Source organism: Procambarus clarkii, chromosome 68 (genome assembly GCF_040958095.1).
Source record: "Procambarus clarkii isolate CNS0578487 chromosome 68, FALCON_Pclarkii_2.0, whole genome shotgun sequence".
NCBI lineage: Eukaryota > Metazoa > Arthropoda > Malacostraca > Decapoda > Cambaridae > Procambarus > Procambarus clarkii.
Window position 1 is genome coordinate 6369703 of NC_091217.1, and position 13822 is coordinate 6383524.

The window sequence follows — 13822 nt, forward strand, 5'->3', positions numbered from 1 at the left end:
TAGTGGCCTTCATATTATCTATGATTTTATTTAGCTTAAGGGGCATAAGATATATCTTAATTAGAGTTTTGTATCTATTTCATTCATTCGCAGATATTATCATACTATACCCAAGGTTTACTAATTTTGTTTTTCTTATTAACAAGCGTATATACACAATAACGACCATATACGTCAGAGGAAAAACACGAGCTTAAAACCAAACAAAAATCTTTAGCATACACTTCATAATCCTAATCAGATGATTCTGTAATTATTTTAGATGAATTTACAATGTGAATATTTAATTAAAAATGTATGACTGCATCAAAAGTAAATATACTCGTAATGCACAACTCAGCACATGTAAACACGTTGGTCGACACGCTGCCATTAGCGACCACTCGAGCAGTCGTCGGCTCCACTAACTCCTTTATACATACTGCATGTAACATAAAGAAGAGGAGAAGTGCTTAGAAGGACATCAATCATAATAAGAAGTTGTCCAAATTATCACACCCGGTCGTTATTTTATAAAAACAAAGCAAAATGCAGAGTGATGATGTAAGTACATCTGTTTCTGTAACACCAGAAATATCTTTGATACCCCCAGTCAAACTAAATTTGTGCAAACACTCCATGCAAATAAATGAACACAGTCTATGTAACTTGCTCCCTAATGAATTAAAAAATTGTCCAACCTATGTCTTATTTTATAAATACAAGAGTTCTTACATTCCTGTATAGCCACTAGCAGGCATAGCCTTGCAGGCACGTCCTTAATCCTCAGTATCCTGGCTGGGGAGGATTGACTGGGTGTCAATACTTAACTGTAGCCTCTGTGCACCCCACAGTGAATGGGTACCTGGTTAAACTATTTGGCACGTCATATTCCAGGGGAAAATTAGGATTAAGAACTTTCCCGAAACACTATGCGTGCTATTGGCTATACAAGAATGTAAGAACTCTTGTATATATTGTATAAAAAAAAAAAAACCTACCCTGAAATGCTATCCATGTTAGTGGATTGCAAGAATATAAGAAAACCAATGTTACGTACTCTCGCAAACCTATTGTACCTTGTATAGAAATAAATAAAATTAAGCAAATTTAAATTTTGTCCTGAAGGGCGAATTTATTAGGCAGCACCACTTATCCTTAGCAACATGTACAGCACCCTCAATAGGAAGAAAACCCGCTAGGTTCTTCATCCTGTCACTTCTACCCAGACTCAACTGGGATTTGCTTAACTGTCTCGAGTGAACAGCTTATCAAACAGGTTTAACATTTACAACCCCTAAAATTTACGTTATCTCGTAGGTGCAAAATGGGGAATCTTTTAAAAATTAAGTATATATTTTTGACAACTAGTGATTTCATAACTTTTCCTAACCAAACAGGGTTAATTTCTTAACCCTGACCACATAAAGGTAGTAATTACAGAGTGCACAGGGAAGGAAACCCTGAGTACATGCAGCTCCATAAACTCCTGGCTTGCACGCCTCCATGTAAGAAAATGGCCTCGAGGGCAAAAAACTCCAAAGAAAATGGAAACCCGGAGCCAGAGCGACGTTGATTATCAAGCACGGACATCGGTATTAAAACTGAACTGTGTGCGGCTCAGGCCGGTTCCTTCCCCCTCCCCCCAGGCATGTCGGGGAGGAGAGGGCAAACTATGGGGGAGCTGGTGCACAAAATTTTGGTGGTTTATGTTGCAGGGAGAGTTCTTTTGACAATTTTGAGGCTGCAGTTTTGTTGTAACCATGCAGTAGTCTGTTTTGATTTGCCTGTCTTTCTGGGTGCCTTTCCTTGGATGATGGCAAAGATGATAAACTTTAAGTGTAAAGTATTCGTAGGCCATCGCTCCATGTGCCTCTCTGATGGGGCTAGGTTCTGGCTTGTGGTCCTCGATAGGCTAATATAACTGCAACTAATGACACCTAGTATTATAAATTTATTCAGTGTGATAGCTTCAGGGAGCCAATGGGTCTCCCCACAACCATGGGGAGACCCATTGGCCCCACATGTCGGCCATGTGTTGCCTACCAACACATGGTCAACACCAATCTACCTTACATGTTAATATCAAACATTTATGGTCATTGGTTACCAAGGAATGAGTCTCAGAACATGGGAGACTGGTTTTTAGTCTTTGAACAGGTGGAATTTGGAAATATTTTTACCAAATGAGTACACCAGATTATGGTCCTGGTATTTGGCATTCCTGCTCAAGTCTTGAGGCTTGGTCATTTTGTGGATTTAATTTCTGGTACCAGAGCCAATGCACCTAGGGGCTATTGATTTATCATCATTCAGCTGTAGCTGCATATCAGTGAAATAGTTAATTACCACCAAGATGACCACCAACATCTAAAGTTCATTACAGTTTACTTTTTACACAAGCCTTTGCTCTTTACACCAGCTTGTACACACTACACCAATCTACTTTTTAATATTCTTGATGTCATTACTGTATAGCATTTTGTAATCATTGCACCCCCTGTACTCATTACATCAAACTTTCATATCCAGAGATAAGCTGATCTAGGCTAGACCTTTCTCTATCATCCTTGTGTGATAAAAAATCTCCTGTTTAGATTACCTTATGTTTTTGGCCCCTTTTTGACAGTTTTCATGTTCCAATTTTGTTTCTGGCATGGTTTTCTAGATATAATTTAACTTTTCCCAATATACATTAGTGCAGCCTGCAATAACTTGTATCACTGTAGACAATATTTAATAATTTTACATGCTAAACCAATTGTAAATCTCTTTTCTCCTTTAATTTTTGAATATTTTTTTTGTTTCAGATAACATGGAGTATCATAAACAAAACTTTTTGCTCATTTAAAATTCAGTAAGTACCATAGACAGTTTATTCCAAATGCTTTACTTTTCAATATTGTATTGTACAGTATATGTGACATTAGCCCAGAGTCAGCAAAATACTGTACAGTGTTCATGATTATATTGCCTAGTATTTTCTTATGTAAATAATGTATTGACAAATTTTCAACTACCAGCTAACTATTCATGAATTGGTAACATTTATAATTATTTGGATTTGAATTAAATTATAGTAATGATACACATCAACAATTACTAAAATTCTAAAATATTTTATAAATTTTTTCCAGAACAAAAAGCCAAAGATTTTGTAGAAATGAATACAACCTAACAGGATTATGCAGTCGTAGCTCTTGTCCTCTTGCAAACACACAGTATGCTACTGTCAGAGAAGAGAAAGGCATTATTTATCTATACATGCGTACTGCTGAAAGGTGTGTGAAATTGTTTTTTGTTTTATAGTGCCACTGTCATTTTCAGTGAAGCATTTAGTTCGAGACTAACCCATATCCACTCGGCTACCTAAATGTATTCACCTAGATGTTCTTGCATTGTTGAGCTCGAACTGCTAAGCTCTGCTTTCCCAACAATCAGTTGATTAATATTGTGACTTCCTGCATATACCTTACCTTAGCCTAATTGCTTTGTTGATTTCCTGTAGATATGCGTGTTACTGTCATGCATCTTGTCTTCCAGTGTGGTGACATCCTGTTCCCTGAGCCTTTCACTTTATAGGCTTTATAGGGAGTCCCCCATTATATGAATATTCACTTTACAAATGCCCACCAATACGAATCGCCTTCCAAGTCCCTGTTTTTTGCATCTCGGTCCACTATACATGCAAATCAAAATGTCCACATGATCCACTAATGTTACTCTGTGACCCACATTGCCTGAATCAGCAGTACTGTGATCCTCGTATAGAGTGCTAATCCTTCCTTCCTTTCAAAGTTCTAATAAAGCAAGGTAATTTCATATGTATCATTTATGCAATTAGTGTCTGTACCAGACTAGTTCTGGTATTATTTTCCTTGATGCCTATGATCCCTAGCCATTAGTTCTTCCCTCTATAATTCTTATGCACATATTCCCCCGTCAGGGATTCATCCCTGCACCTATTTCCCTGTCATTGTTGTGTAGGCAGCCTCACTGAGGCTGCATACTGTTGTTATGCAGCCTCAGTGAGGCAGTCACAGTCAGGCTATCACAGTTGGTCACAGTCAGTCAGTCAGGGTTTTACAGTCAGCCAGGCAGGCAGCAAGAAGTGTTGGGGGCTGGGGAGCTCTACAGTGTTTTTGTAACTTGGGAGGGATAAACAAGAGATATTGTATTGAAAAAGTGCATACAAGTCAATGTCGGGCAAACTGATAGAAACCAAAAAAGTTAAAGAAACAGAGCAGAAATAGTGTTTTTGTAAGAAATAATATAGTAGCACATAGTGACTAATGACACTGGGCAAGGTTCAGGGAAGGGACCTGACCTGATATAAGGTTGGGTAAACAAGTGTGATAACTACTGTAAGGTATAGGGTCTATTCCCAGTTGGACAGGCCCCCAAATGTAAGGTATAGGGTGCCATAGGCACAGTCAGAACACTGTATAAACATTAGAGGTCCACGGTTGTTCAACATCCTCCCAGTGAGTATAAGAAATATTGCCAGAACAACCGTGGACATCTTCAAGAGAAAACTAGATCATTTTCTCCAAGGAGTGCCGGACCAACCAGGCTGTGGTGGATATGTGCACCTGCGAACCGCTCCAAGTAACAGCCTAGTGGACCAAGCTCTCGCAAGTAAAGCCTGGCCTCGGGCCAGGCTTGGGGAGAAGAAGAACTCCCAGAACCCCATCAAGCAGGTATCAAGCAGCAGGGTCTCTATTCCTGGTTGGACAGGGCCCCAAATGTCAGATACTAATCTGTTCTTATCATGAACAGAACCCTTGCCTAACATTTTTTTTAAACACCTGTGGGAGAGCAACAGCTTTCTGTTCTCTTGCAGGATAGTTCCAGGGTAGCTACTATAGTCAGGATGTGGGAGGAACATTCGCCAATGGCCTGAACTCTGGAACACACACACTGTCGGTTGGCTTCGCCCTGCTGTTTTTCACAGTTCCTTGTAGTTTATCAGTGTCTCCATTCCCCATCCTCTCACTCCCACAATTCTTGTCAAATCAATACTGGCAATGTAAGCTAGTTAGAGTTCCAGACTTTAGGTTAACAAACCTCTTCCCAAGGGTGTCAAGGTAAGGAGTAATAATATCTTAATCAAGCTTTACAATATATACTAAAAAAATTCCTCGTACATCACTATTATTATACCTCAAAATAAACATTATCATTCCTGTAGCTAATTTCAGGTCTACCTTGCCTGCTACCTTGCTTGCTATAACTTTTTCACAGCCACATCAGGCTGGCCTTCTGGTAGATTCTGGTCTGCAGAATTTTTAAGAGGGCCAGGAATGAGCACACCAGGATTAAGGAGGGGCAACAGAGAGAGTTTGAAAATGACATTACAACAGAAGCAAAAAGTCAACTTCAATCAGCAACTGTACACTCCAGCAATTATTGTCTAGTGATTGTCAGCAATCATAAGTCTACAATTTAAGACATAAAATTTATATGAATGCATTTTTATTCTTCAGGGCCTTTTTCCCAGCTAAACAATGGGAAAAGGTAAAGTTGTCACGGAACTTTGTGAAAGCATTGCAGCAGATAGATGAAAATCTGGTCTTTTGGAAGAAATACTTTCGTCAAAAATGCCGTCAGCGCCTGCTCAAAATCACACAATACCTGACTCGTATGAGAAAACTTAAACTAGGAAGACAGTAAGTTGTAATATCAGCACAAAGTTATACTGAAATATGTTTGTCATTTGGCAAACTAATCATATAATTCTATCTATTCATTATGGCAAGATTTTTTTGAAATATAATACCGTTTTATAATAAAATTATGAAATTAAGGTGAAGGAACGATCCAAAATGTGTGTTAAGTGTATTAAAATCAAATTTTCGGATGCAACCTACATTGTTTCTTAAAGGGTTACATCTAAAATTTTGGTTTTAATACACTTACACATATATCAGGTCTTTCCTTCAACTTCATTCAAGCACTATGGCATTGTAGTTTCTTCAAAATTATGAATCTGATTTTGTTTTATAACAATTTTAAATCTGTATTTTGTAATATTTTATTGTATTTTGTAATATTAAATCTAATTTTGTAATAATATTTTATTGGCAGTTTGTCTTGAAAATAATTTATAATGGGAACTAGATGGCATAATAACAGCAATACCATTCAATATATTTTTATTTACAGGAAGAAGTTGGTCCCAATAAAGCGTAAAATTGACTTACGTATCAAAAGACGTGAAGAGAAAGCTCTTATTGCTGCTAGGATTGACAATGCAATTGAAAAGCAGCTTCTACAAAGGTTGAAAGATGGAACCGTAAGTACAGTATAAAAACGTGAAAATGTTTTTATACATTACAATTTATTCACAATTTAGTCTTTCCCACAGTATTTGTTTCTTGAGGACATTACTAGACTGAATAGCAGCAAAGGAGTGGGTTGCAAGACACTTGCTTAGCTCTGCCAAGAACAGATTAACATGCAATATAGGTGTACTTATTACAGTGTAAGCCTATTTACAGTACTAATTAATATTTCAGTCAATTAAGTGTACTGTACTTAAATGAGTTATTCCACAAAGCGTGTAAATTGTGCAAACTAAGGTGAAACAGCCAACATAAAAACTCTCTAACTTGAACATCAAAACCCTCACCCCTGTATGAGCAGTCAGCAAATGCTGCATCAGTGTGTCCATGAACCCAGTGATGTTCATTCTGTCTGCCTCTGCCATGCTGCCTGTTGAGTCGGTGACACGTTTGACCTGGAGTCTTATCCCATATGTGCATGTTGGGTGTCTCTATAATCAGAGTCTGCCTCAAGATAGGATACATATCAGGCAGCTGCTACTTTATAGGCTTCCCATATATGTGGTTCATGACATGGTTCACGATTGGACTCCCAGAGTTGAACCCTGTGTGATTTAGTGACGTGGATTTGGAGGTGATGGTGTATTCCACCTGGACTAAGTCCGCACCTCCTTCCTTCCTTCCTGCGGGTGTGATTCACATTGTTCACATTCACATTTCACAGCATTTGATAGTAAAAGCAGGCTGTGTTAGCTGCAGTGTGCCCCACCAGCAAACAAACTCGCCCCTATCCAGGGCAAGGCGGAACGCCCAAGACCCCTGACTCAACTCAAGCGAGGACGCCCTCTAACGGCAAGTGTTTCCTGAATACCCCAGGGAAGATAACTCGGAGACACAAAGGCAGTATTTGCGGAGCACCTAGGGAAGGGCGACCCTACGTGCATGCTGCTCCAGTACTCGAAACTCTTGCAACAAGCACACATCCATTTCATAATACTGTCACAAGGGCGAAACACCAAAGAAAAACGGGAACATGGAGCCAGAGCGACCACTAGGCACGGCATCAGTCAAAGCACTGAATGGTGACAGCATGACTTACCTAGGCTGGCTCCCCCTTTCCCCTGTGGGAGGGTGGAGCTAACGAGCAGGGGGTTACTTGGACAAAGTGCTTGTTTGTTTGCTCTCTGGGGGAGTTCTTTTGCACTTGTGAGGATGTTGCTTGCAATTTTCAACCAGACAGTGGTCTTGCTTTGATTTGCCTACCCTTTCTGGGTCCTTCCCAGGTCGATGGCAAGATGACATGGTACTTTAAATGTAAAGTGTTCATGGCCATTGCTCCCTTCGCCTCTGAGGGGGCCAGGTTCTGGCTCGTGGTCCCCGGTAGGCTTACAAAGGACTCTGTGACTGATGACACTCAAGTAGTATGGCACTTGATCAGTAAGATAGCTTCAGGGAGCTGATGGGGCTCCCCACAGAAAAGGTTATGATGAAGACATAACTATGCCATATGGAGTGAGGATATTATTTAAAATATGAATAGAAAAAATTTGTATTTAAGCTTGGAATGTGTACACATTCTCATGATAGTGTTGAGGAAGATGATAAAATAGATTGTAGAATAGATTACTAGAAATGTTACCATTTTACGTAGTGCAGCATATGCAGTTTGTGTGAGGATGTGCTAGTCATTTAAGTCAGACTTTATTTAATAAATACATGTGCTTGGTGATAGCAAATTTTGCCAAGAAGCACTAACTTTGTGGAAGATATAGTTTATTATAATACTTTTTATATAATTAAATATACTCATGAATTGTAATAGTGGGTACTTTTTGTAGGACGAACCTCATTTATTATACGAGAGTTGAATGCTATAGATTAGAGAAGTGACTTTGATTTTAGAATCTGTTATATTTAACATTGCTACCATTATTGCTTGTGTGCTTAAGAAATTATCTTTGACAGTATGAGCGCATTTACAACTTTCCTCAAGAAGCGTTTGATGTTCGAGTTGAAGAGGAAGAAGAAGAAGAAAGTGATATTGAGGAGGAAGTAGTGAATGAGAATGAGGAAGAAATTGAGACTGATGAGGATGTTGAGCAACAACTAGAAAAAGAAGTTATGGACGAAGAAAGACGAGAAGGGGTAAGAAAAGATTAACATTTACTATCTTATGTTTTTCCATACATTTATCATTTATACTGTTTTGATTTAGTCTATTACCAAACTTACAGATATTGATCTGTTTCTGTCAACATTTTCACAACTGCACCTGTGTGCATGATTCATACATGTGTGTGTGTGTACAAATTGTTCAGTGGCACATTTAAATGTTTGATTAATTGAGGATTGTTCATCCAAGTCATTGCCTAGCCCGAGCATCGGGAGGTGGTTGTGCCCCATCAGGAAGTGGGGACAAACTAACGGGGGGGCCGGTTCACAAAATTTTGGTGGTTTGTTTTCATTGTTGGGGAGTTCTTTTTTGGCAATTTTGAGGTTACGGTTTTATTTTTAATTATGCAGTAGTCTGTTTTGATTTGTCTATCTTTCTGGGGGCCTTCCCTTAGATGGTGGCAATGATGATAAACTTTAAATGTAAAGTGTTCATAGGCTATTACTACCTGCACCTCTCTGAGGGGGGGGGAGAGGGCAGGTTCTGGCTTGTGGTCTCTGGTAGGTTAATAGAACCCCATGACTGATGACACCTTGTAGTACGGCACTTAATTAGTGTGATAGCTTCAGGGAGCCTTTGGGGCTCTCTCAGAAACTGGCATTTCATTTCATTCAATGCTTTTTTTTCCACTGGATGCATATGTTTGATCAGTATTGTCTTATTGTCTGCAACTGGGATGCATTTAAAAGAAAGTTAAAATAACATGGCTGAAAATAAGATGTCCAACCCATACATCTAAAAATAAAAGAATTTACAGTGTTTTGGTCCATCCTAGACCATTATCAGGTCCTTTAAGTTAGGTCTTTTGTATGAAAAGTGAGTAGTGTGATTGAGTATGTGGGTTGATGGAGAGGTCTACTGACATGGGAATGTGATCAGACCCTGTGAGAGGTTCAGGTGTTATGTTGTGTTGATGTGTTCCTAGTCTGTTAATAAAGATAAGATTAGGACTACTGGATCCACTAGCTATAAAAGCTGTAGGGGAATTAGGTCCAACGAAAAAGTCTTTTCTAGATTTAGTTGGTGTAGTTGTTGATCATGGAGATTTATGCTGTTGTGTTGAAATGTAAGATGTTGAGTGTTGAGGTCTGCCATAAAAATGACAGGTATGTTAATGTGATTGAATAGTTTTATTGGGTCCTGCATTAGTTTGGACAAATGTTTGAAAGAAAAGAATCCAAACCAGAGGCCAAGAAGGTGAAAAAATGTCTTGGACAACTCGTGAAATTGTGAAGAAACTTCAACATTAAAACTGAACCCCCTCCCCCCCCCCCCCCCTTTTTCTTGGTTTGGTTTCACTTTGGCTGTATATTTGTTTCTCTTCTATGGCACTATCAACGAACATAGCTGTTCCTACATTCATTATGTGGGGATCGTCTCTTGTGCATTCCTTGTGGGTGTCATAATGTCTCTGCTTCTGATGCTCCTCCTCCCTTGCCTGCCCAGAATTTGGGCTCTTGCTCGTCTGTGTCTGGGAAGTACACTTGACTTCAGGATTGCCTGGGAAGGGGCCTTGATTAGTGTAATTTAAGTACTGTATAGCTAATCGGTAATCACTGCTGTGTATGTGTTTTTAATATTTTTTGTGGACTTTGCAGGAATAATTGTGCTATGGTTATTATTATGATTAATTGGTGGTACGATATTATTTTTTATATTGTCATTTATAAACCCTAAGACTGCAAGAAGCATTGATATTTATTGATAAGTTCTAAGAAACATTATCAGTATTGACCTTTTTACAGTACAGTACTGCAATATATCTGGAACTTAGTCAGTGTTGGTCAAAATTTGGGTAGCAGTACATCTGTTCTATTCCATTTTTCAGAATAGTATGAAAGTTTACTAAAATAATTAAGAGGATTGTCATTTGAAATATTCATAAATCATCTCACATTTATTCAATTTCAGATGGATAGTGATGAGGAGGAGGAAGATGAGAGTGAGGAAGAGAGGGAGTTTATTGGGGACTTTGACGAAAGTGAAGAAGAAGATATTGATCTAGAGGTAATAAATTCGAGTGATATATTATTTCTTGTCTTTTACTAATCATAATCCTTAGTTATTATTATTTTCTTACCAGTGTTTCAAATCAAAGGATTTCAAAGGTGTAAATGATTAGAAAGCTGTGTATAAAGAGTTAAAACTTCCCCCTGTAGTCAGCATCTTATAGTTTTCTATGTTACATCCTGATAATGTCTTTGCATATTGCTTGAAATTTTATGCATTTAGTGTGACTGTGAAAGGACTGTTCCTTTAATAAATGGGCCATGTAACCCCCAGATGGCCAGTTTTAAAATCAATTTAAACTCTTCAGCAAGAAGACCTTGAGCAATATCTTGAAAACAAACAAGCATAGCTGCATCAAAATCACCACACCAGGTTCTTAATATTCACAAGTGCCTAATGGAAGTCATTACCAGAATCTAGGCCTTTCAGTAGAGGCAAAGGGAAGGGTTACTAGACTACTACAGTAGTCTGATGGGAAAAAACCACTAGAAAAGTAGGACACAACAAAACAAGCAGCTGCATTAACACGATAAGCAAGCTGGACATAAACATGCACTCATTCATAAGCGGCAAGCAATTGCTAGTTAACACACTCATGCCACCAGTTGTGCACTGCTCTTTGGGCTCAGTCCTCAGCTAAGTGTTGACCTTTCTTCAGACACACTTCCAGTGCAGGGGTGGGGGGGGGTTGTGTTTGTTGCATTTTCAAACTTGATTTGCATGCATTTTGGCCTTCCTGTTATGTGTGCCATCCAAATTTTAGCACTACTTGTTTGTTGGGCTTGCCTGTGCTTGTGTTTAGGTAGCATTCCTTGAGCTCTAGTGCCCTGTAGTCATTGCATAGTGGTGTGGTGTTGGCTGCTGCATCTTTTGTGTACCAGCAGCACTCCTTTGTTCTGTTTTTATGGCTGAACCCTTCCCATCCCTTCTCCATTGGTGGTGGGCTTGGCCTTTGTGCTCCTTTTGATGTGGGTTCTGTGGTGTTTTGTTTCTTCAGGGCTGTTTTTCTGTGCTTTGGAGTTTTGTGGGGTTTTTAGGGTTTTGCTCTGTCCGAGTTCAGGGCAGAAAAAGTTGAACCCGTTATTCCCACTGGCTCTCCATCCCATCTTCCAGTTGTTTGGGGACAATGTTGTCACTTGAAGTGGTGTCCATTTCTTTGATATCTCTCTCTTCAGATTCACCTTTTTTGTGGGCTTGCTGCCATGTCTTTCCTGGTGGCAGCCTAGGTAAATTTGTTTTGTCTCGTGCATTGTGACTGGGTCATCGCCTAGTTGTTCATCTTTCATTTGGTACCTTGTGCTTTCGGGCACAAGATACTCGTAATTACCAGAGTGTAATTATCGGGTGAGAGCTACACTTGTTGTGTCTTATCTTCCCAGTACTCTGTCATTAATAAATACATGTGTATTTATTAATGAGAGTAGCTTTGAAACTACTGAAGTTTTTGGCATCCACCACCACCTCACTTACCTCGTTCCAACCATCTATTACTGTTTGGAAACGAGACGTTTCAAATATTTTGCAGTTTGCAAAGATTTTGATTTACTACCTACCTGTTGAAGGTTTCAGGAATCAGTGTCCTCCACAGCCCTGTCTCTGATCAGGCCTCCTGGTTGCTGCCACCAGGAGCATTTTACACTCTTCCTCAATTTATACTCCTTAGTTTTGAACTTTGCAAACATTGACATATACAAACTTGCACTTGGCATAAGGCCATGAGTGAGCATTATGAGAGATGCTGTGGTTGGATGTCAAATATATCGTCTTCAAGTGCCCTGATACAATTGAGCCATATCCAATTTCATAATAAAGTGACTTTTGCAAGTTATATTTCTTATTGTTCATATTACTTTTTATTGTACTTAATGTGTTTAATTAGTTATTGAGTGTTTTGAATCAAGATCATGGAGGTTTTTTGTTAGGCGATGACTTTCCCAAATTACGTGCTGCTGTTAGGTTTGATCTCTAAATGGTACAACTTTTAATTTCACTTAATTATAATGGCACCTAACAGAAGATATTGTTGAGTATCCAGCTATACAAATTGTAAAAAAAAAAAAATGGACAGGTTTTTTGGGTGGATAGCAGTGGGGTGTATGTAACATTAATGCATTTTGCTGTTAAAAAGAGAGGTTTTGAGTTTGATCCTAAGCTTGACTAATATTGTTTTTATTTATTGGTGACATTAGGTAGCAATTGGCAATCTACTTTTACATAATTTTTTGTAATATTTTTATCAGTCATTTATCTTTGTCATTTAATGTATCTAGTTATTGACGGCTCAATAAAATTTCAGGAAGCAGCTAATAATCTGGCCTTAAGCTCTGAAGAGGAAGTTGATCCTGCTGATGACAGTGAAGACCAATCAGAATCTTCTCCTCTCAAAAACAAGAAGAGATTACGAAAGGAGAGCAAAGTCCCGAAAGTTATCAAACGTCGAGGTAAAGCACGCTTGGAAGTGGAATATGAAGTACCAGAAACATCTACTAAAGTCAAACTTGCATCTTGAAGAAATAATTTTATAGCAATACAAACTTGTGTTCGAATTGAAAACTATTAATTTTTTTTTTTTTTAATATATTCATGTATTATATAGAAACTTACATGTATTACTGTTAAATAAATAAATGCATCATTATATCAATTGGTATAATATATGCTAAATCTCATCTGTAAGTTAAAAATAGAACATTACTGTAAATTGAGATAGCTTATATACATGTACTGTATTTTAAGAAACTTTCCACCTTCTCAAGTGTCCTATTTTAAATTACCATGTAATCATCTTGGTGAAAAGTACATTTAATCTGATGTTAATATTTCACTTGGAGCACAAGAGCGTGATAATTAGTAAACACACCAGGAAACAGTGAATTAATGTATTATTTAAAAAATAATATTCAGTTACACTAATGTACACTTTACCTTATTTGTCGGCGTATAAGATGCGCTTTTTTTATTTTTAAATTTATCAAAAAACTGCCCTGCATCTAATGCAACCTTATTACGGATGTGAGACCGAGTGCCATAGGGAGCCAGATGAGCATACTGGGTAAGTTCGCTAGGCACAAAAATCATTGCTAATAATAAAATATTGAAAACAAGCCAAATTATTACAGTAAATTGTGTTATTAATAATAAAAATTGTAAACAATCTGAATTATCACAGTCTGTAATCACAAACTTGCGAATAATGGCTTAAGATACGTTGGCAGTTATGACGGAAGCTCGTATCATCTCGCCACCTTACCCATCATGCATAACCTGCATAACACATACCTGATATATATTATTTAATGTCTGTGTTACGTTTCAAAAATATTCATAATTTAAATGAAAAATGCTCGGAGAAATTTGAAAGGAATGTTAAACGTTT

General features: G+C 38.2%; 1 protein-coding gene across 1 annotated transcript; it reads left to right on the forward strand.

The window, feature by feature from the left end:
* The first annotated feature begins 353 nt into the window (after positions 1-353).
* Rbm13 (RNA-binding motif protein 13) lies at positions 354-13202 on the forward strand. Its single transcript, XM_045769368.2, has 8 exons — positions 354-543; positions 2790-2836; positions 3117-3260; positions 5466-5648; positions 6145-6274; positions 8229-8408; positions 10348-10443; positions 12743-13202. The coding sequence occupies exons 1-8, from the start codon at positions 529-531 to the stop codon at positions 12953-12955; spliced, it is 1008 nt and encodes a 335-aa protein (XP_045625324.1). The 5' UTR covers positions 354-528; the 3' UTR covers positions 12956-13202.
* The last annotated feature ends 620 nt before the right edge of the window (positions 13203-13822 follow it).